The sequence below is a fragment of the Panthera tigris genome, chromosome D2, assembly GCF_018350195.1.
Source record: "Panthera tigris isolate Pti1 chromosome D2, P.tigris_Pti1_mat1.1, whole genome shotgun sequence".
Taxonomy (NCBI): Eukaryota; Metazoa; Chordata; class Mammalia; order Carnivora; family Felidae; genus Panthera; species Panthera tigris.
This window is the reverse complement of record NC_056670.1, coordinates 63891213-63915249: the sequence shown is the minus strand read 5'-3', so window position 1 is coordinate 63915249 and position 24037 is coordinate 63891213. Positions and strand designations below refer to the sequence as shown.

General features: G+C 41.0%; 1 protein-coding gene across 5 annotated transcripts in view; it reads left to right on the top strand.

The window, feature by feature from the left end:
- SORCS1 (sortilin related VPS10 domain containing receptor 1) overlaps positions 1-24037 on the top strand; it is a 501774-nt gene that overhangs the window by 375539 nt on the left and 102198 nt on the right. For all 5 annotated transcript variants that reach the window (XM_042960645.1, XM_042960644.1, XM_042960643.1 and 2 more), the window contains exons 7-10: positions 622-740; positions 3338-3427; positions 9814-9993; positions 19541-19687. In XM_042960645.1, the coding sequence (XP_042816579.1) occupies positions 622-740; positions 3338-3427; positions 9814-9993; positions 19541-19687 (536 nt within the window). The remainder of the gene's footprint in view (positions 1-621; positions 741-3337; positions 3428-9813; positions 9994-19540; positions 19688-24037) is intronic.

The following is a 24037-nucleotide window of genomic DNA, read 5'->3' as shown; positions in this document are numbered from 1 at the left end:
TATAACTTCTTGCATGAGATGGCTGGTAAATGCATGTTATATCCACGTTTCCCTGCTTGTTGGTCAAAGGTCAGAGTGTGGAGGAAGAGCCTACAAATGCAAAAAAATAATTAGGAAACCATAAATATTATTGCCAGTTTTTAAAAATATTTTCATTTAGGTTTGGGAGAGGAAAATTAATTAATGAGGATTTAGTATTCCAGGATGGCAAGGTTTGGTGGAGGTGAGGGGGCATGCTGGTGATGGTGTTGACAGAAAGTGAGTAAAATAATGGGGTGCCTGGATGGCTCAGTCGGTTGAGTGTCCGACTCTCGATTTCGGCTCAGGTCATGATCCCAGGGGGTGGGATCAAACCCTGTGTCAGGTTCTGCACTGAGCGTAGGCCTGCTTAAGATTCTCTCTCCCTCTGCCCCTCTCTGCCATTTGTGCTCTCTCAAAAAAAGAGTGAGTAAAATAATAATGATACCACTTTGAACGATAATAATGATAAAAATAATGCAGCTAAAGAATGTGAGATTTGTTTCAAGAATTGGAGATAGCAAGGGAAAGAAAAAAGGTCCACTCTGAGTGTGATACTCAGTGTGTATACCTTCCCCCTACCTTTTTTTTTTTTTCTTTCAGATTCACAGTACCTAACTTGCCGAATGCAGAACTGCACAGAGGCCAACAGGAATAAACCTTTCCCAGGCTACATTGACCCAGACTCTTTGATTGTCCAGGATGATTATGTGTTTGTTCAGGTATGAAAGATCCATTTCTGTTGATTGTCTCAGACAGTCCTCTTCCCTGCTTCCGTCCCTAATGCAGCCTCCTTTGCCTGCTTACACTCCCTTGAGGGTAAAAAAAGGAAGAAAAATAAAATCATTATCTTCTTGACAAAAGGAACATTGCCAAGTGTCGAAGCTTCTATGCTCACGGAATATTAATTAGCTCCTTTGAGCAGCGTCTGGAGGACCTTATCAACACGTGGTCACGGAGGCACCGCTTAGAGTATGAAGGTTGTCTCCAGAATGATGCACACTTTTGTTCACCCTTCCTCTGCCTTCAGTGAGACTGAGTGGATATGTCACTCTCTTCCTATCAGAAGAGTCAGCCAATCAGCCTGTTCCTCAATACTTACCTTAAAAATAGAGAAACAGATGGCAACAGGAAGCTGCGGGGTGACTGGAGGTAGTGGGAGGCAGAGGCGAGGTGGAGAGTAATCAGCCATTATTGTCATGCTCTGACTATGATTAGGATGAGAAGTGGAGGAGATGTATGCAGTCGGGTTTTTCTCTCCTAAAGAGAGTGGGAAACCTTTTGAGGTAAAGTGGTTAGAAGAGAGAGGGAGCAAGTATGCTTTGCTGCTTTTCAGCATTTCAGGAAAGTTTTAGGTTTGTTTGAACAGTGATTTATTTAGTTGTTAGGTAAGTTTAGACAGACTTCACTTATTGCTTCCCATGGTAAGAGTGACAAAGGTACAATTGCTGAATAGTTCTGTGTGTGTGTGTGTGTGTGTGTGTGTATACATTAAATATATTGACATATTTATTACATATATTCATTTTTACACACACACACACACACACACACACACATATATATATATACATATACACAATTTCACTATGATTGAGACACATTCTTAACACTAATATATTTATTTGGACAAGAAATCATAATTCAGAATATTCAATCCCATGTTTTAAGGAAGCGAATGTTCAAAATGCACAAAATCAACCTATGTACTCTTAAAATGTTTTGCAAATGATTATACACATACATATACTTCATTTCTTTGTTGGGGAAATGAATAATGAGTACTCTGATAACTTCAGCATCAAATTGTCAAGTGACATTAAAATGGTTACACGTACTAGTTGTATCTATAATTCATTTCTCAATCACTGTTTCTGCCAGGAACCTTTTCTGTTTTCTAATAATGATTTATAATCCACATATGTGACTAACCAATGAGAATCAATTCTGCCTTTAAAACGTTATGTATTTTCTACCCATACCGCTGTGAACATGATCCTGTGAGCACTGTGAACATAGCCCATCCCTAGAATTAGGAGGTGATCTGGCCCAATCATGGTGGACAAGATAACTTGCCAGTCACTCTCGTACGTGTCTGATGGACCTTCACCCACAGCATTTGTTGACGCAATCTGAGTATGCAAACTCCAACTGATGTTCCAACTCCAGATATTTATATGGATTAAGAGTGGCTCCACCAACTCATAGAAATACAGACTAGATGGTCCTTGCTACGGGGTGGGAGGTGGGGAGACGTTGGTCAAAGGGTACAAATTTCCAGCTATTAGATGAATAAGTTCTGAGGATCTAATGTATAGCATAGTGACTATAATTACCAATATTGTATTGTATACTCGACAGTTATGAAGACAGTAGATTTTAAATGATTTCAGTACACACAAAATATCATAATTAAATGAGGGGATAGAGGTGTCAACTAACCTTATTGTGATCATCATTTTGCAGTATATGCATTTATCAAATCATCACATTGTACACTTTAAAGTTACCTATCTTGTATGTGAATATCTCAACCAAACTGGGAAAAAAAAAAAAACAAACAAACAAAACAGGGGCTACAAAGGAGAGGGAGACTGAGAGTGGAGCCGTTGCCACTCCACGAAACAGTGCTCTTGTTGGGGTGGAGACCGCACCCCTTCTTGCCCTCCCTCGCACCCACGGGGTTCACTGGGCTGTATGTGCTGGACAGACTTGGAGGAGGTAGCTCAGAGTTCTCTTCTGGAAGATAGAGATCTATAATGATTTGGGGCTATGATCCTGGCTGGTTTTCCGTCTAATGTGTCAGCAGCGCGGCTGTAGGTGAGACATACTCACATTCATCTATGGTACAGCATCAAACGGAACTCAGCGCTCAGAGATGAGAGGCTCCAGCTCTGCCGCCGTTTCACCCGGGCTGTTTCCTTCTGATATGGCATGGGGACCTGTTTGCGTGGTCATAGTCTTGGTCTGGATAGCTGGGGACGGCTGATGGACGTTAAGCCAATATGCCCTAAGGCTTCTCTCGTTAGAAACGCAAAAGAGAAGAAAAATAAAAAGGAAATGAAAATGTTTCCTTGTTTCTGAGCTACAGGGCAAATCCAAGAATTTTATGTTCACCCAGTGGGCTAGGTTGGGCCTCAGACCAGTTCACATAGACTGTATGAGTCGTTTTTGAATGGAGCTCTAGTTCTTCACGCTTGTCTACCATAGTCATTCACACTGTTGTGTTGGCATCTACCCCCTTCCATTCATGGCTGTTGTTTGAGGGCCTGGAACTATTATAGGAGCTCTTCTTACAACTCTTGTGTTTATGATCCAGCTGACATCAGGAGGACGGCCGCATTACTACGTGTCCTACCGAAGGAATGCGTTTGCCCAAATGAAGCTGCCCAAATATGCTTTGCCCAAGGTATGAGCTGAATGGATTTCTTCATTTTAGTATTTTCTTCAATTCACATATTCTTGACCTCACCCCTTTCCCAAGGACCTTTCAGTCTTTCATATTCATTTATCTCTTCTCATCCCCCATGACTGCTTTTCACGTTCTCTCTCTCTTTCTCTCTCTCTCTCTCTCTCTCTCTTTCTCTCTCTCTCTCTCTGTGTGTGTGTCTCTGTCTCTCTCTCTGGAATTCTTGTTATAGGAGCATCTAAATAAATTGTCAACTGATTTGCTTTTACTTTTCAAGAAATATGTACTGGTATTCTAGCAAAACAAAAAACATGCTTTGGATATTATGTCAGTACGACGGGGTGACACATTTCTATCCCATTCTATTGTGATTAATTTTTGAGAGGGGGTACATCTATACGGCATCCAACCTTTGCTTTCTCTCTCAATAGAACTTACGATACTGGCTGTCTTTAGAGTTCTGAGGCACAGCTAAATTTTTTGGACTTTCCCAAAGACGTTACTCCTTTGGAAATAATGACAGAAGTTAAAGACCCTCAACTGCTGACATTCCCTGGGCTCTTTCCAGAAACACTGAAGAACTGTGTTGATATGGAGTGCCACCTAGTGGAGGTCAAACTGACTTGGGCGCTCCAAACTGTGGATTTGTGGTCTGAAGTAACTAATGCATTGTGCCTTGATCTTAGAGCAAGGGAGGTATGTATGACCGTAGGAAGGGGGAAGCGTAGGTTTAAATATAGTTGTAGCTCAGTTTTGAAACCTTTGGGTTGGGCAAAGAACATAGAGAACTTTTTTCGACTGAGTTTTCATGACTCTTTATCTTGTGTTTTTGTCCATGACTTTGTAGTATGCTATCGTGGCCCAACACCAGCTAGCTGCCAGGGAATCGTGTGATAGACACAGCACAAGGTCATTGCAGATCTCTTCTTCCAGGAAAGTAAATGGTAGCAGTTGCTCTGGCTTCTCCAGGCAGAATTCTCCTTCTGGGCCATCATTTTGGCTCTAAGCCTAACAGGAGTAAGGTGGGCTGAGACATCAACACATTTGGGATAATAACACACATTAAATCTCCCTGTTGACTCCATGAACAATATCCATGTTAGTAGTTACTAATATTTCTAGCAGCTAAGAAATTAATGACAGTGGTAACTGCCCAGAACTATTTCTGTGCTTGTATACATTTAACTGCTCCTTGCTCTTGATTCGGTTTAACGTGTTTTACAAAAGGACAAGCTACAACTTTGGAGTTGTGCCTTGGATGAGACATGGGGAGAGTCCATATGTAAAACTAAATCTGAGTGCTGTTAAAAGTACCTTGGATAATCTTTTGGGAAGGCCCAGGAGGGATATGATCATGCCTCCTCAGTAAGTCCAACGGAGCCGTTTTGGGTTTTTTCCCCCTTCAAGTGCCGAAATAAATTGCTATTTCTTTGATTGATCAGCATCTGCAGTAGTTAGCTTGCAAGATTTACACCTTTAAAAACAAGAGTTAAAGTCAATGCAGGGAGATGCCCTTGCTCAAGAGGCATGTGGGAATTGAGACCAAATCAGGAGCAGCAGATGTGAGTCAATCATCTTGTTCTAGCTCCTGGGAATATACTCTTTGAGTGGAATAAGCCTGGGCCAAACCAAATTCTGTCTACAGCAGGACTGAGGCCAGCACTGAACTCCCCTGAGCTCCCAAACTAGCATCCTTTATACCTTTCTTCTCTTGAAATAATTGAATAGTTTACTATTATAAGATAGCAGATCCCCCACAAATTTTGATATACTGGAGGGCCATCAAAAGAAAAAAAACCATGGACCAAGGAGCCCCAGAAATGGTAGTTTAAAACCAAAGGAGCATCAGACCTGGCACTGGAGTGTTAGGAGAAACATGTACTTTGCATTGCTTCTTCATGGCCATCACATAGATCGATGTTGACAGTTGCCCCCAGTGACATCTAGCCACTTGTACTTTGAACCTGAATCTGCTGTCTGTCCCCTCCCCTTGCTATCCCAGATGAGCAAGCTCCATTACTAGCTTGATGTGAGATATGAGGGTAGAATGCAAGGATTAATTTAGCTTTTCCCCAGAAAAATAGGAGTCAGTACAGCAAATGAATGTATTATGTAGTCCAAGGAGATGTTTACTTAAGGCAATGAGATGCCTCATTACAACCCATTACACCTTCAAAGAGAAGCCCCAGCTTGGGTGGAGTGATTTGTGGGAAAGGCACATGTATTTCGTGGCCTTCTATCAAAGCCAGGGCTGCCTTGGCTGGAAAGGAACAAAGCTTCATGCGCAACAAAGGAATCAAGACAAACCAGCACTTTGATGTCAAATTTTCTGTAATCATCCACTGCCTTTGTATCAGCTCTTGAAAGACTATGGTTACCCTGAACTGTGTTAAAAAAAAATTAATAATAATAATAATAATAATAATAATAATAATATAATGGTAATGATGACCAGAGAGGGGGATGGGGAGACTTTAATGTTGCCGCTGCTATTAAAAGCATGAAAGCCCTAGACCAGGAGACACAGTGAAGGTTTCCTTCCCTTAACTTACTTGGAGCTCATTCTGAGCCCCTCAAGTGAGATAAACGAGGCAATACATATGAAAGTGCTTCAAGCACTTTGGAGGACAGATACTCTATAAAAGCAAGGTAATATTATTATCAGTATAGATCTCGTTGTCTGTGTGGTCGGAGATCGATGGCACCCAGGGCATGGGCGGTGCAGAGACTGTTTGATTCACAGAAGGAGGCCTGGATTCCAGACCTACATAGGTCACTAACTTGCTGTGGAACCATGGACTGGCTTATCAATTTCTTTCTCTGTTTTTTGTTTGTTTGTTGTTTTGGTTTTTGTTTTGTTTTGTTTTGTTTTTACATTTTTAAAATAAAATAAATGTTACTCTGAATCAAATATCCTTAGAGATACCTCATGAAAATTTGGCTCTATGATCAAATAAGTTTAAGAAGAAACCTAAATTTCATTCTATGTTCTTTGCCTTGAGAGTAATGGTAGGTCACTGGTGTCGAAGTTTCTAGGATGTCCTTTGAGCAAGAAAACTATATAATTCATCACTGATCAAACATTCCCAAAGAGATACACTTAAAAAAAAAATGAATTCTGTTAAAAGTCCAACATTGCTGGTATGCTATGGAACAGACTTGGGAAAACACTCTCGTAGAAGATCTAAAAGGCTACTTCTTGTTCTACAAGTTTGTGTCTCAGTAAAAGCATTCAATATAAAGTGCCATTCTGGTAGAAAAAGCATATTTACCTGATAGAGGAGAATATAGGCATGAATTAAAAAGGAAGATGCCATTGAAATATGTCAGATCCTTCAATTCAAATACCTAAGACCAACATCATTTTTTAAGTCTCTTCACTGTAATTGGATTATATATAGAGAGAGAGAACTGATCTTGGCCCTTATCTAGAGGTAGCCATTTGAATTTGTTATTGTTATGTGACTGGTTCTCTATGTGACCTTGAGGCACTGTGTTTTAGTTCTGAATCTACAAAATAAAGATTTGTCTGAGTGGGATAGTATAGTTAATGTACTCTATCTAGTCCCTAGCATTTATTAAGGAGATGTCTGTGGTGACCCAGACTTCAGGGGTTCACCAGTGCACAAATTCACTCCAAGGCACAGAGGTAGGAAGTAGTTATGTAGGGGCCAGATCTATGTTTAAATATCATAACATGAATTCAGGAAAAATACTGCATCCTGCTGATGAATGAACATGAATTAGGAGTAGTTCTTTGAGGATTCTAAATGCTACAATAAGGATTTGGGTCTTTGCCCTAATTTAGGAAATGGGGAGCCATAGAAAGTTTGCCCTCAGTGGTTGAATGGCCTTTGAGCTAATTTCCATACCTAATCCCCTCCATTCAAAAGAAGCAAAACACTTGCATTAAGTATACTGGTTAACACTCCAACATTTGTGGTGAAAAGAAAGGCCAAATCAACCTTGCTTAATCAACAGAAGAGATTTAAGGGCATGTGTCACTGAAAATAGCTAGCCCGTATGAAACAAATGCTACATGCCAGGCACTATAAATGTGTAACACTTAGTAACTGATTTAATCCTTACAACTCCATGGAGGGCACACTGTTATCTCTGTTTTACAGGTAGAAATGCTGAGGCACAGAGTTTAGTTCACACAGCTAAGTTACAGAGGGAGGGTCTGAACTCAAGTAGTTTTACTTAAAAGTCCATTCTTTTAACCTTTTTTTTTTTTTTTCCCTAGTGTTCTCTCTAGCTGAAAGGTTTACAGGTGGGGCAGGCTTCTTAGCTGTCCACAATCAAAGACTCAAAGACATTCACAGAATGTGGCCTCTCTTTCTTTTGAGCCTATTTTCTTCAGGACTGTCTTCATCTCCTGCCCCTAAGATATGTCTGCATCAGATCTAGAATTTTATTTTATTTTATTTTATTTTATTTTATTTTATTTTATTTTATTTTATTTTATTTTATTTTATTTTTTATTTTATTTATTCTTACTGCTTATGAATGAACTAATAGTGAGATATATATGTGTATATACATATATATATATATATTTTTTTTTTTTTCTAATAATGCCACAGTCATTCTATAATTCTGTCTTACTGGCTTTTTGTTACATACCATCACTGATCCAACCACTGTGGTCAGGGACATTGCGTATTCAACACGCTCATTTCTGGTGCTGAGGGTGGAAGAAAGTAGCCAAGACTGAGTACAGGGAGGAAATTTCTCGGAGAGCAATGAGGGTGTTTGTCAAAGAACATCAAGCTACAGTTAGCTGAAGAAATGGAAATAGACATTTGGCTAATATAAGCAATGGCCAACTTCCATACAAAACATAAGTTTGCATTATTGACCTGCAGTGAATTAATGGGAAGGATTCATTTCTGCCCTCCTACTCTGTATCCTTTTTATAAAAACATTATCAAACTCCGGAGTATGGCATGTGGTACCTAGTAGGGGTGAAGGAACATGAAGCTGTCTGCATGAGGATCTCTTCCTTCTGGGGTCATAGGAATTCACTGTGATCCCGGTAATGGGGAGAAAGACTTGTTCCTATACATTAGAGCAGAATCCAAGCTGAATTGCCTTTGTTTGATTGAAAGAACGTCAGTGTATACAAGGAGAACTTTAGGATAGAAGTTAGGTAGAATTTTCTAGCACTGATATTCTTGCCAAAAAGCATTGAACAATCTCCCGAAGCTTTTCAAGAATGGAGGACGATCCATCTGGGAAGATTTGAGTATTAAGCTGCACAAAGGCCAAGAATATTTCCTTATTGTTCTTCTGTCTTTGTGCTTCTATATAATTCTGGCTTTGGTTTCGTTTTGTTTCTGTTTTTGGTTTTTGAGAGTTATACCAGTGTCTGCTGCCTTGGGCAAAGGGTGAAAGGCCTCCAAGAGCTTGTGCGCGGGAGACAGCAAGCCTTGGTTTATGTCAGCCTCTCCCTGAATATTCGCTACTCTGGAGTTCTGAATGGGGAAGAAAGGATTTGGAATTCCCACCCCAGGGACATCTACTCACTGCCTCCATACTATCTTTGCCTTATTTTTATCTTCCAGAACTATCAGAGTCTGAAAGTGTCATCAGTTAAGCAGTCTACTTTTTTCCCTCTCTCACTTAAGGTTTTCCAATGAACTTCTCAGAGTAAAGGTTTAGATAAACCACCAAATGCTTGAGCCCTCATTGACATGACAGCTAGTGCTTTGGGGTTCTCAGGTGAACGTTTTCCTCATGGGCTTCTGGGAGTTGCTGAGCCTTGGGCAGTGTTTCTCAAACTTTCACATGTTAACAGTTAAACTTTAATGAACTTTAACTCTAACTTTAACAGAACTCTGAATCCGTGAGAGATTTTATTTAAATGCAGATTTTTTATTCAATAGGTGGGCCTGAGATTCTGTGTGCCCGACAAGCTTGCAGGTGATGCCCCCATGCTGGTGGCCCATGAACCACACTGAGAGATGCAGGGCTTGTCTATTTTCTCTGACTTTTCCTCATATTTACCCCACATAAGCCTTCTGAACATGTACCTTGTTTGTGCCTGGCAAGTATATCAAGATGACTGATTCTCCAAAGTCATACATATTTGAGAAGGTATTCTTCATTTATCTAATGAAGTAATTACATTATAAGTGAGCTACCAAGCATTTCTCTGCCCTATTTTCTCATGGCCTTACTGCTTAACTTCACAAATGACAAAGGAAATACATGGTTAACGCTAACCTGATCAATTCTTAGTTCACAAATATACACAAGGAAAATTTCTATCTTCCACTACAGTGCCTAAGTGCCTATCCTGTTGGTCTTCATTAGATTCCACTCTCTTCGGACACATGCCATGTTAATGTTCGAACCTCTTCATCCTCTGTATCTTTCTTCAGGACATGCACGTCATCAGCACAGATGAGAATCAAGTGTTTGCAGCGGTGCAAGAATGGAACCAAAATGACACCTATAACCTCTATATCTCAGACACCCGTGGGGTCTATTTCACGCTGGCCTTGGAGAATGTTCAGAGCAGCAGAGGTCCTGAGGGAAACATCATGATTGACCTCTATGAGGTATGTCACGAGGCATGTGCAGTCCTGAGCCCCTGTAGTGCCTGGACTGGAGGTAAAGGCCTACCATTGGCTGTTGCCTTGATCATCTTAATTATTAGTTCCTTACGTGGCCTCCTGTCATTCAGGAGAAGAAGGGATTTGTAGAGCATTTTTGTTGGTTAATTTTTAATCTACAGAACACCTGTGGGAAGAATTCTTTTTTCATGAAGTCCACAGACCATGTAGTCTCAGAGACCTAGAGAGAGTATCTGGAGAAGCAAACAATTGAAAGGTTTGAACAAGAGTGATCCTAATGTGAATTTTGAAAATAATCTTGAAGGGCAGACACGGTGTCCCAATGTGAGCAAAGGGGTAGTGGGCATGTTCCCTCTCTCTTTGAAGAAAGAAAGAGGCAACTCTGCATTGGATCAGAAGATGCTCCCATTGGATTTGAATACCTTTTTTTTTTAATATTTATTTATTTGTTTGGAAAGGTGGTGGGAGGGGCAGAGAGAGAGGGAGAGAGAGAGTCCCAAGCAGACTCTGCACTGTCAGCACAGAGGCCAACTTGGGGATTTATCTCATGAACCGTGAGAGTGAATCAAGACCTGAGTCGAATCAAGACTCAGATGCTTAACCAATTGAGCCACCCAGGTGCCCTGGACCTGAATACCTTTTTCATTAGATAACTTCCATTGGCTAATTGTCATCCTCTCAGCGGGCCAGTGAGTGAGACAAACATGTAGGTCTTACTCTCCTAAATGGGAGGGGGAGGAAAGACAAAAAACAAAGTTTACCATAATTCCCTAAGAGAACTACGGCCTTTTGCTTCTCAAAATGACCAAGGTACAAAATAAAATCATACATGTTGGATCAGTTAGCTTTCATGACAAATGCCAACACTTGAATTGCCATTTAAAGCACAGCTAGGTAGAAAGAAAGCTCCTATTTGGGGATGGATTTTAGCCATTTGTCAGTCTTACCTTCCACTATGAAAGATTTATAATGGGTTATAATGAGCCATTACAAAATGCATTCAGAATTTGAGAAGTGTCTGTATCATATACCTATATCCTATCTGAAAAAAAAATCTAGAATGGATTCAAATATGTACAGTCATAATGATGCTATCTTTTGGTTGAGTATGAGTTTCAGAAAGTCAAGAAGTGGCTTAAATAACAAGAAGCAAGGGAATAATATTCAGTATATCAAAGAAAGGATCCAATTTCACTTAAGAAGTTTAAACCCACTGTTGTAATTCTTTTTAATGCTGTCTACCTCTCTTTTCCTTTAGGGGCTCTTGGGGATTTTCTTCTAGTATCTAAACTTCTCTGTATGTATAAATGTGCATTAACAAACTGTATGTCCCATTCAGAGTGCAGACTAGCATGGGACATAGTTTGTGTGTATATATTTAGAAAAATGCACTGCAAACTTTTTTACACATTCACAAGTTTTTTTCCACTCATTTCCTGCCCATGTTCCGGATAAATATAGTATCATATATCTCAGTCTCAATCTGAAAATGTATTCTGGAAAATATTTACATATCCTGGTGATTTAGTTTCAAATTTGTGTTGGATAAAATTTGTGATTTAAAGTATAAATTTTGGAGTCAGGTTGACTGGATTTAAATCCTAGCTATACCCATGTGTATGTATTCTAGAGACAAAGCCAATAATTTCCAAGCCTCAGTTTCCTTGTTTAAAATATGGAGATATACATAGTATCTACTTGATAGGATTTCTCTGAGGATTACTTGTGTTAATCTTAACATACTGTAAAATGGTTCCAGGAATACATCAATGCTCAACAAATTATAGATAGCATAATTAATACTATAGTCCAATGAGTTTAAGCCCCAATGCAATGTTCTATTCTTATAGTCTTAAAATCTACCCATATTGTTTAAATACCCAACACATTTCTACTATTTTGGATCTCTCTTGCTTCCCATATTGCACTTAGCATGGCCATAGTAATTCTTGAACACCAACTACTTGTCTTCTTATAAACGAGCGTAAATTGCCGCATTTCTTTCCTCACTTCTAAATGCTGTACAAACATTTAAACTTTAAATGTGTTTTGTGGAAATGTCATTCATTTTCGTGCCTTGATCCAGCACTTACGATGGAAATAGCTTGCTTCAAGAGTCTCATAAGAAGTCAAAGCAGCTGCCCCAGATCAATCACCCAATTTGTTTCCCTGGTCTTGACTCTGTCCTGTTCTCCCGAAAATATTTTCTGGTTTTCAGGTTGCATTTTTTTCCCTTTCTGATTAACTACTCCCCTCTTTTCAATCTATTGTGGAATAGTTTGTTGTTGTTCTGTTTTGTTTTGTTTTTTGGGTTTTTTTTTGTTTGTTTGTTTTGTTTTTGGATAAATTTTGTCTTCTGCCAAAACAGAGACCATTTTAATCGGTCCCTTGATGATGGAAAAGATAACAGCTTTGGACAGGAATGACTTTGCAATGTTCTGTGATTCACACTTGTTTTCATGAATGATTTTCTGAATTCAAACACTGCTAACAGGTACGGAATGCGAAAAGGAAACAGGGTGTCTTCGGGACACGGCAAACCATTTCTTGGCTGATCCTTGTGTTTCCCCTTTGTGTCTCTCTTGCAGTTGACTGTCTGTAGGGAAACTGCTAGCTCTTGTTATCATCACTTTGAGCGGTGGTGTGACTGCATTATGTAAAGGTGTTCTGCGTCCTGGGGCCGGGGAAGAAGAGTCTTTGGTTTTATTAGCCTGACAGTTCACAGCAACTTGAATTGAACTTGATGTGATCAGAATGGCGGTGCCGTATCTGCTGATTACCTAGATAGAAAGAATATTGGCTGACGTGGAACCTGGCACAAATGTTCCTTAACTCTGATTGTTCTGGTTAGCAGGAAGCTGAAAGCCATCCAGCATGAATTTCCCAGTAGAATTGCAATGAATGATGAGTGCTTAGAGGTAAATGAAAAGTAAGCAAATCCGTAAATGAATTAATAAGGAGCAGAGATGAGCAACATATGAGGTAGGGGTAACAAAGACAGAATATATGGAGTGCACGTCTGCTCACATTTGGGGGTGACTGAGGAGGACGGCCTGAGTCCGTTGCTTGTATGCTTCTGCATGCCAACTACCTGCCATTGCTGTTTGCTCTTTAAGCTGTTACAGCAGAGGCCGACTGTGTAATGTATAACAATAGGAGTCCGTGTATCGAGGAAATGTACTGTTGATGAGTCTTTGCGGGAAATGCAAAAGGAAGCACGTCTCATTAAAATCAATCATTATGTTCATATACACACATTAGAACCTTACAACAAACGTGGCCCTTTCTGCCGTAGAAGCACATGTGTGTATGCGATGACGTAGGGAGTGCTGGGGACCAAGTGTTGGGTGACCATCTTATGTGGTTTAATCACTGCAATGCTAGAATTTTCCCTCAGTGTCAGTTGGCCATTGAACATGTACCACATTTGAAAGAGTCAAGACATGTGAACCAGGAGAGTTGCCCACAGAGCAAAAATGCTAGATAAGGATTTTTGTTGATGAAGGTTCATAATAACAATAGATAATATTTTAGGGGCCAGTTCTTTACACAGTGCTGTGTAAAGAACCTCCCATTATTATCTCATTCAATCCATACATTAACTTTATGATACTAGGACTATAATTACTCCCATTTTAAACATGAGTAAATAGAGGCAGAAAGAATGCAATCAGCTTTGCAAGATTACAAAGCTAGTGGCAGAATTAAGATCTAAATCCTAGAGTATGCAACTCTTTTTTTAAATTTTTTTAATGTTTATTTATTTTTGAGAAAAAGGGAGACAGAACATGAATGGGGGAGGGGCAGAGAGAGAGGAAGACACAGAATCTGAGGCAGGATCCAGGCTCTGAGCTGTCAGCACAGAGCCCGATGTGGGGCTCGAACCCACAAACCATGAGATCATGACCTGAACCAATGTCGGACACTTAACTGACTGTGCCGCCCAGGTGTCCCTAGAGTATGCAGACTCTTAACAACAAACTATTTGTGTCTCTAGAAAGATTTGGGCTTGTATTTGGTTGTGACCCAGCAATAGCCCTAAGAAAAGACATTGAAAGGTAGGATAAATAGTACTAGACTTTACCTAGAAGTAGAAGAAACCAGACAGAAAAAAGAAAACGGTCTTGGAGAAAAGCCAACTCAGGACCTGCAAATGATCTCTCTGGACCTATTCACCACCTTCTGAACCACCTTAGTCTGTAGTTAGAGCTAAATTCAGGCAGCACTATCATGTCCCTTCCGATTTTGTCTGGTGGATGTGTTTCTTTCAGAGAAGCCTAGAAACAAGTGTTCTAAAATTCTGTCATTCCTGAATAGCACAAACCCTCCAGGGGCATCACGTGGGGATGGGTAAGAGAGGACTGCATGCCTGATGGTGGCCAGAGCAAAAAAAGACATGACGAGTGTGTCTGAGACGTGTGATTCCTAGTGTATCCGTCTGGTGTGGATGATGAGAGGGGGTCTGACAGCTTTGGACAATATCCATCCTCCTCTGGGAAGGGAATATTAATTAATGATGATGAAGAGCACTTTGGCTTAATGGGCAATGACAGTTTATCCCAGCCAAGTGGAAAGGGCTGTGTTGGGAGTCAAGCCACCTGGCTGGCAAACTGGGGATGCACAGAATGTGTGCATACATGAGTGGGCACAGTGGGCATGATGGAAGACATAACCAATGAGCAGCGCATGTTCTATTGCACACATAGTGTCTTCTTCACACTATGAGTACACCTCTTTAAAAGAGAAAGCCGAACAGTTGCGATGATGTACTGACACCTTGACTTCTTAGGGAAAGGCTGCCTCTTATAATCCAACATAGGAATTAGAGAAGAAAAATGCTTTCCTATCCAAGATATATTTCTTACTGGGCACAGAATGTACCATCTAATTGTATTTAAGGTTACTTACTCTCTCCTTAGTAGGGTAGTGTTGCCTGATTAAGGCAATAGGGAAGAAAAGAACACTTGGACATTTCGGGGGGGAGTGGGCTCTTTGATTTCAGAGTTACCCCTGACCCCGCTCTCCCTGAGTATGTGTCTCTCCTGGCTGCAGTTCTCTCTTTAGAACAGAAAAATATCCTGTCTCCAAAGCCTGAAGAAATTATGGTCACAGATATGTTCTCTTTCTAGCTACACTTGTTGATTCATATTTTTTATTCTTTCCAAATTTTGACACTTTGGATTTGTAATTAATGTCTGAGACAGAGAGGGTAGGAGGAATCATCTCCCAATCCTCAGTAGAGTCAGAAACAAGCAAAAACTCCTGTGCAAGGGTTTTCCTAGCTTAACCTCCACATGCAACGTGTGAAAGAAAGTTTGGGAGAGAAGAGCACCCTCTAGAGATGCATATTAAAAAAACAAAGGAAGAATATAGGGTTCTTCGTTAAAATCACCAAAGAAACCCAAGTCCCAGCACCGAACACATTCCCACTGTCAAAAACAATCTGTTCAATGAACGTATAGTTACTTAGACATTCTAGGTGCTTTATCGTCAGTGCTTGGAAGAATGCATGATAAATAGTTGATGCTCAAACAATATTTATGGGATAACTATTAAGGAAACGTACTGAAGAATGAATAAAAGGTAGCCTCAAGTAAGTATGACATCCCATCCCTGACATTTCTCTCAGAATACTCTAGGATGACTGAGAAATTTGAAGAAATAGTAGGGCCCAAAGCATTAAGTGTGTGGGCTCTCGAGTTAGACAGATTGAAGTGGAGTCCAGCTATAAGGTTCCCTGGGGAATGATCTTAGGGAAGTAACTGACCCCATCCAAACTTTGGTTTGCATACCTGTAAAATGAGGACATCACTGACTCTGCCATTTCGAGTGCATGAGAGATTAATGTGCTCATGCTTACAAAACCTTTCGTATAGTGCCTCACACTTCATAAGTACTCAGTAAATATGGGATAGTGTTATTGCTGTCCTATCTTCTAATGCAGAATTCTTACTACCTATTTTATTAAAAGCAAAATAAGTCTTATACAAAGTGACTCTTCTAATATTCACTTTTGTGAGGGAGTATGGTGGAGTGAATGATAATCCAAAAGTTACATAAGAGTGGGAGACTATAGTGTGAGATCTGTCAGGAGAAGTGCTGATGACTATATCATGGTAAGGAATGTAAGGAGCCCTGGAGAAGTTTGGGGGAAGACTGATGCTCTTAAAAACCTACACAGTTGTTGAGAGCCATGATGTCGTCTGGGGGACAAATTGGAGGTAAGAGAGGAAGAGTTGGGGACAGTTAGGGGTTCTGGTTTCTGGGAAAAGAGCTTATGGAGCTGGGTTTTGAGGTATGCCTGGGTAGAGAAATTTCTGGGTATTATCCAAGGGAGTTGGGGACAGCCTATGTGAACAAGGAGAGTAAAATAAGAGAAGGGAGGGTGGCACTCCAAAGCTATCATCCTAGGGCACAATGAATGTGCCAATATATTTGTGTCGGCTTGAGGTTTGAGCTGTAACACTTCATGTTTAAAGTCTAATCAAAATGGTATTTGGGCTCATATGATATTAGAGAAGAAGAAATAATAACTGATTACCTTTGAGACTTCTGGTATCAAATTCCCCATATGCAAGGCAAAGAAAGATAAGTGGCTTCTCAATACACTCAGCATTCTTGTGCAGAATTCAGAAAGGTAGAAAACGTAACAGGTCTTTCCCCAAAGGAAGACGAACTCCCAACAGTGAGCTGTGTCATTCCCACAGGGGAACATCTTCGTCAGAAACCGTATCCATGTGAAGGCATGTGTTCCCCGGGACTATTACTTTTTCCTGTCCTGTTCCATCCTTCAGCCCCACCTCATTCCAAAGCAGCACATACTGTAAATACTGAGGGAGGTTTTCTCGCAACATAAACATGTCTCCCCATCCTCAGTGGAACCCCAGACGCACTGTTGTACATACAACTACACACACATTCCATATTTTGGGCACTAACACCACTCCCTTGATTTCCAAAGTGATAGCCAAAGTAAGAGGGTAGCGGTTGCAAGAACCGTAGCGTGAGACCTCACGAAAGAGCCCTTGAGGAAAGCGTGTCACGCATTGGACACACACAGAGATGGGCTTCTCAGGCTCGGAGCAAAAGGAGCAGTGGATGAGCACAAGAAACTTAAGAGCAGGGGTGACCGTCTCTGCAGACCAAAGAAGCAAGACAAACGAAAAAGACACCACAAATGGGATTTGCACAGATAAAGTGCCCTGGCCACAAGAGGAAAATCAGCAGACCCACTCCAGATCCGTCCCTTATTGTCACACGTTGCCTCTGCCTTGGCACGTTTTTATTCCCCAAGATAAACCTGAAGGCCATGCTGCCAAAGATGAATTACAAAACGCAGCTCTCTGCTCAAGTGGCATTTGATAATGCCACGCAGTCGGGGGCCAATAAAGTCACCGCTTCTGCAAATCAAATGAACCAGCTCCTAAACACATATAACCCTGTTCTGACACTCTTGCCAAAAAAGGGAGAGGGCAGGAAGGAAAATGGGCAATGAAACTACTGGAATAGGTAATCATTTTATTCTTTCCGAACTTATCGTAACCTAGAGTGTCGCGTGGTTAAGACAGCATTGCTTCTCATGTGTGAGTATGCTGTGGAGGGAAAATAGGACTTGGTGAAAATTCTGATTTATGAAATCTAATTTTTAAAGAACTGGCAGTTTAGTCATATTTAAACATGTAACAGCCTCTGGAACATATGCAAAACCAATATGGGGTTCCCTGGCGAGCCGTCCTTGTAGAGCTGGGATAGTGAATAACTAAATATTATTTGTAATTGACGTACCATTGTCGGGAGGTATAGCGCTCCTGGAATTTATGTCTTCCGCATTTGTCGAGAATCAACAATGCAGAAGAAATTGTCTGCTTGCTCTCGAAATGAGGCTTGTTTTCCTAAGTAGTTCAAAGTATTCCTCCCAGCTACTCATTTATACCATTTATTTGCTTAACAAACTTGTCGTTCCAAAGGAGTACGAAGTTGGCCCAACTCTAAATTACCCCAGATGCCAAATCAGCAGGTACAAACTAATGGGGTTTGACTGTGTCAAAAGCCAAGGTAAAAATGTACATATTCTGTTGATTGAAACCCAGCCTCTTTAAGTTGAGAAATTCAGAGCTGTATTTGTTAAAAGGGCGTTGGAAGTCAGACAGATCTACATGCGAACCCCAACTCTGTCATCATAAGCAATTAAAATTTGCCTACACCTCAATTTCCTCACCCATAGAATCCAGGTCCTAGCTGTTAGGCAGGTTTGTAGTGAGTGTCGGATGTTTTATTTATAAAACACTATGTTTTATGTATAAATACTACATTTTATATATGAAGACACTATGCACTGGGCATAGTGCCCAGTCTGTGCTTCACAAAGCCACTCATTGGGTTCTGGTTTCCTTATCCTCAAGATGTGGCTGCTGATAACTCTATCTCATGGTTACTGCAAACATTAAGGGAGGTGGCTTGTGCACAGCCCTGGAATGTGCTGTTCCACACATTCAGACCTTTCTCCCATTGGCCCCCACTCTCCCTGGGTTGTCATAATTCCAAGTAGAATATAAAAGAAGTATAAGTGCATTTAATACATTCTAGAACACTTGAAAAATACGGTACACACTAATGATTTGTTATTGCAGTTTGTCAACTTACCAATTATTACCTCTTTCCTAAAGTATGGAAGAGAGAAGGCAATCATATTGTCAGAGCCAAGGAATTAATAAGGACTGTTTCTAGTGGGAACAAGGTGCTATAGGAATGCAGGAGGGAATGATTTGACAGTTTAGGGAAATCACTGTGTCTTTATATTTAAAAGCTGTTCTTTTTTGTTCAGTGTATTTCAGTGACTTAATAGAGTGATCTTTTTACAGAAAAAAAAAAAGGGAGAGAAAAAGCAATCGTATTTGGATCATGGGCTTTAACTGACCTTTTCCAATTGCCTAAGGCTGTAAATAGCTCAATGGTTTAGACAGTTGTTAAGAGCATGGTCTGTGGAGCCATAAGTAGAGTTAAATTTCCAGGTCTGCCACTTACTATCTGTGTGACCTTAGGTGGCATGACCTTGGAGAAGTCACCTTACCTGGATAAGCTTCAGTTTCCTCTTATATGAAATAGAATAAGTGATACTTAGCCAAGAGTTTTAAATGAGATAAAGTATTTAAGACCATGGGTGCTATGCCTAACATAAAATTAAAGTAGTCCTATTTATGTATCATTTACCAAGCACCACAACTGAAAGCACCAGATTTTAACTCTAGGCAACTGTAAGATACCACCAACTTACCTGAGAGGAAACAAGAAGCTTCTATCGAATTTACAATACAATACCCATACCATAAGGGGCATAGACCTATTGCCGTGTATCCCACAGTTCAGGGAATCATTCTGCTTGAGGATTACCACCTCTCCACTATCCCCACCCTCTCCTTCCTCCACAAGTGCTCACAGCTGAATTAGACAATCTGCTTTTTTTTTTTGTAAAGTAAATAAATATATCCCATCTCAAATTGATGTATTTTTCAGCCATGTCAATTTTTCCCAGGTAGCAGGGATAAAGGGAATGTTCTTGGCTAACAAGAAGATTGACAACCAAGTGAAGACTTTCATCACGTATAACAAAGGCCGAGACTGGCGTTTGCTGCAGGCGCCTGACACAGATCTAAGGGGGGACCCCGTGCACTGCTTACTGGTGAGTGTTCACATTGGAGAGGAATGTTCCACACAGTGAAGGGCTGGAACTGGATATTAAATTAGCAGATGAAGATCGTTCCAGGGCTTGTTGCTTAACTGGTGAACAAAAGGGGACAGGGCTGGGAATGAAGGCAGAGTATGTAGAAAAGGGGCGCTGTGCTGCCTTGTGTGATAAGCCAAAGAGATAAGAGGACTTGAGTAAGTTCCTTGCTCATTTCAAGGATTTTGAGTTGTGACCAGGTTCTGATGAGGACCTCAAATTGTAGTTTAAGGGAGAATGTGATCCTTTCCATCTATGGTGGGGAGATACACCCTTACTTTTGCATGAATGATTTGTTACATATCCAATGATGCATAAATTCAGCTGCAAAATTGATGAACTGACAGCAGAATGTATAGGTGTATTTTCCAACAGAGATGTTTAATCATACTTTCAGAGGAGTTTATGCCTCAAACAAGGGGTAAGAACCACTGATTGAAACCCTCACTTGTACCCTTTGTAATGTGTTCCATCCATCTATGTCTCATTCTGTATAGCTGAGATTGGTAAACCATGGCCTGTGGGGCAAATATGGCCCACCAATTGTTTTTCTAAATAAAGTTTTACTGGGACACAGTCATGTTTATTTATAAATTGACTCTGGCTGGTTTTGCTCTAAATGATAGAATTGAATAGTTGTGACAGGGACTATGTGGTCCATAAAGCCTATAGTATTTACTATCTGGCCCTTAAGAAAAAAAGATAGAAAGTTTACTGTACCCTGCTGTAAAGTAAAGCTTTATTTTAGTTGCCTAACATTTGACACTGTGTAGATAGATCCGCATGAATTTATTTATATATTTGATTATATGAAGGTGTCCAAGAGAAGGATCAGAGCTGAGTCTTGCCTTCAGGGAGTTTGCAGTCCACTTGAAAGACACTCGATTAATAAATGAGAGAGTAGAGGGTCACATCTCACTCTTCATGGTGGTTTTGGGGCTTCCCTGTGCTTGATACATAGATAGATACTGAGTGAATGCAGAAGGAGGGGAGGATGAGATTAATTGCAAAACAAAGTATAATTAAGTGCTAATTTCTGTGAAACAATTTATAAAAAGGAGAGATCAGTATGTAAACCTAGAGGGGAGACTTCTTAGTTTTAGTAAGAAAGTTTTGTATACACACACATACACACATATGCACATATGAGTGTTTGCAGTCTTCATACAATTCTCACTTTGATGTTATCCACACTCAGCTTGCTTTGTCCCAGGAAGTCTGAACAGTCACTTTGCAGGTTCATCTCATACAGCTGTAGGTGGGTCACCCTTGTACTCGAGAAGATGCCAGCAGCCATAGCTTGACCTTATTAGTTGCAAAGGATATCACAGTTGTCACTGTGCATCAGGAAAGCGGGTTACAATTCAGCCTCCCACTCAGCTACCATCCTTATTACTGGCAAATTACAGGGGGGAGCGGGGGTAGTAAGTGCACAAAGCCAGTGACAGTAAGTAAATGTAACAGTTATTTATTGAATACCCACTGTATACAGGGTATTCATTGTCCAGTAGCTTTTTAAAAAACCAGAGCCACCTTCCAAGTTTAGCTATTCCAAGTTGGGGCATTGTGGTATTTAGCCAAAGAAGCATGGGATGCACCAGTGCTTTAACATGGCCCTCCATCCTACCATGCATTTTGGAGATAAAAATGCCCATGAGAGCGAATTAACCATATCACCTGACGAGGCTTGCCTGTGACCACTCTGGCATCATAAATGCGTGGGTGGAAATACCTCTGACACAAAGCACTTAGTGAAGGGCCCCCTGTTACAACTTCAGCCCAGTTTTAGGAAGTCTTATTGCCATGCCTCCAAAATATAAACGCAGTATCAACTTGTTTACCCATCTCTACTGGGACTGTTCCAATCTAAGCTGCCATCATTTCTCACCTGCCCTGGAATGAGAGGCTCCTAACTGGTCCTCCCGTCTCTACCTGGCAATCTCTTCTCCACACAGCAACCAGCACGATCTTTTCTTTTTCAATCCAACTTTACTGAGGTAAAACATACATAGAAAATACCCACTTTCGGGGCGCCTGGGTGGCTTGGTCGGTTAAGCGTCCGACTTCGGCTCAAGTCATGATCTCACGGTCCGTGAGTTCGGGCCTCCCGTCAGGCTCTGTGCTGACAGCTCAGAGCCTGGAGCCTGTTTCAGATTCTGTGTCTCCCTCTCTCTCTGCCCCTCCCCTGTTCATGCTCTGTCTCTCTGTCTCAAAAATAAATAAACGTTAAAAAAATTAAAAAAAAAAAAAAAAAAGAAAATACCCACTTTCAGAGTATAGTTTGATGAATCTTGACAAATGTTATGGACCTATGTAACCACTACCACAGTCAAGATAGAATATTTTCATCACTCAAAACTTCCTTTGTGTCCCTTTGCAATGAGTTTTCACGCCCCCGGTCCTAGGCAATCACAAATCTGCTTTCATTTACTATAGATTAGATTTCTCTTTTCTCAAATTTTATGTCAGTGAGATCAACTTGAGCTTTAAAAATTCGGGTCTTGTTCTTAAGGTTTCTAATGACTTTCTAATTCGGGTAGAATAAAGTTCAATTACATTACCATGGCCTGCCAAGCCTCATATGGTCTGGCCCCTGTTTTCTTCTTCTGCCTGTTCTCCCACCTCTCCCTCTCCTTCTCTACATAGTCCATTGTGGGGGAGGACAGCACTTTTTTGCATACCTTTAACTCACCCTGCTCATTTATGTCTTAGGCTCTGCATTCACCATTATTTCTCTTAAAATGCCTTTTCCCTGGTCTGGCTTTTTCTTGGCATTCAGATCCTTGCCGGATTACCTTAATCTAAGAGGCTTCTTAAGTTTTCTCTAAGAGTTGACTCAACTCTTTTTTATCCACGATCCTTCTCGTTCTCTGAAATTAGCACATATGTTTGTTGACTGTCTTGCCTACCTTCCCCTGCTCAAATATGAGCTCGAGTATAGGAACTGAGCTGGCTTTTGGCCACTCCAAAGAATAAGCTCAAGAATCTTACCTGACACATGGTAGGTGTTCAACATGTGTTGTTATGGGTGTTGTTTGTCTGAAGTCGATGTTCCACTGACAGGTGTTGGTTGAGTTTCACATTTCAACTTGAGTGGAAACTTTCCCTTGCCACTGACAGCCACACAGAGGGATTCATAATACCCATCCCTGAAACTAAGAGGCCTAGGTTGACCCCACAGTTAAGAAAATCAGTAGGCTCATTAAGATCCAGGAGAGATGAATTAATGGGCTCTAAATGTATGGCACCCAGGAGTCTTTGGCCTGCCTCCCTCATTAACTCTCTGATGTAGTTTCAATCTGAGTTTTAGAAAGCACGCTGAGGAAAGGCAATGGCAAAGGGAGTGGGGAGCGGGGACCAAAATCACTTATAAAAATCTGCCAAAAGCACAAAATAGAAAAGAAAATCTTTGAGCTACAGGAGACCCAGACTGTTAAGAACCTTCTTTATGCTTGGGAGCTGGTGGCAGAGAGGAGATAAAAAGTGATTTTAGATTGTGAGTACTTGGAAAGTGACAGTGTCACCAAAAGCACAGCCTAGTGATTAGAAAGGAGATTTTCCAGCAGGGCTGTTTCAAATGTGGAGTGGAACAGGTTCAGAATTACAGCCCCAAACGGAATGTTCCTGGTAAAATGTATTCTATAGAAATAAGACATCCAGAGTAATTTGGGGCTGTATTTTTGGGACTTTTAGACTGATTGCCTGGAGGGCTCAGCTAGGATTTCTTTTCTCTGAAGAGTGCATTGTACACTTAGATGGGGTATTACAGGTCATGGTCCACCTGCCACCAAAGCCTCAGAATTGGGTTCCCAAGAGGCGAGATGTGAGCTGAGCCTGTGACAAATCCTGGGTCCCTAGGGAAAGCAGAGTGTTCTGTAGAGAGAGGCTGTGACTTCTTTATGGATTCAGTTGACAGTTCTCTAGTGGAGCTAAGCAGCCAGCTACCCCCAGGAGATTCTTGACTCTGCTTTCTGCTCCTTTGCACTGGCTGTGACTCCCCACGCTGTGCTGGATTGGAGTGCAGCTCAATGCCCCCAGTCTCAGCCTGTTGGTGCAGAGCCCTCTCTCTCCCAGGCTGTTGACTCTTTACTAAGAATCTAATGGATTTCTAGCTCCAGTTCAGGGTCATAAATAGCATAAATGTGTGAGTTCAGGCGTGGATTTGGAGGATACTGTTTAAGACCTTGGCTGCTGCCTTACTGATAAAAGGTCTGATTTGGCTTTTCAGTACAATACTCAGATTAGGGGCCCTAGGGATAAGGGTACCATGAAGATGAGACCCAAAGGCTGTCAGTGCAGAGGATGGGG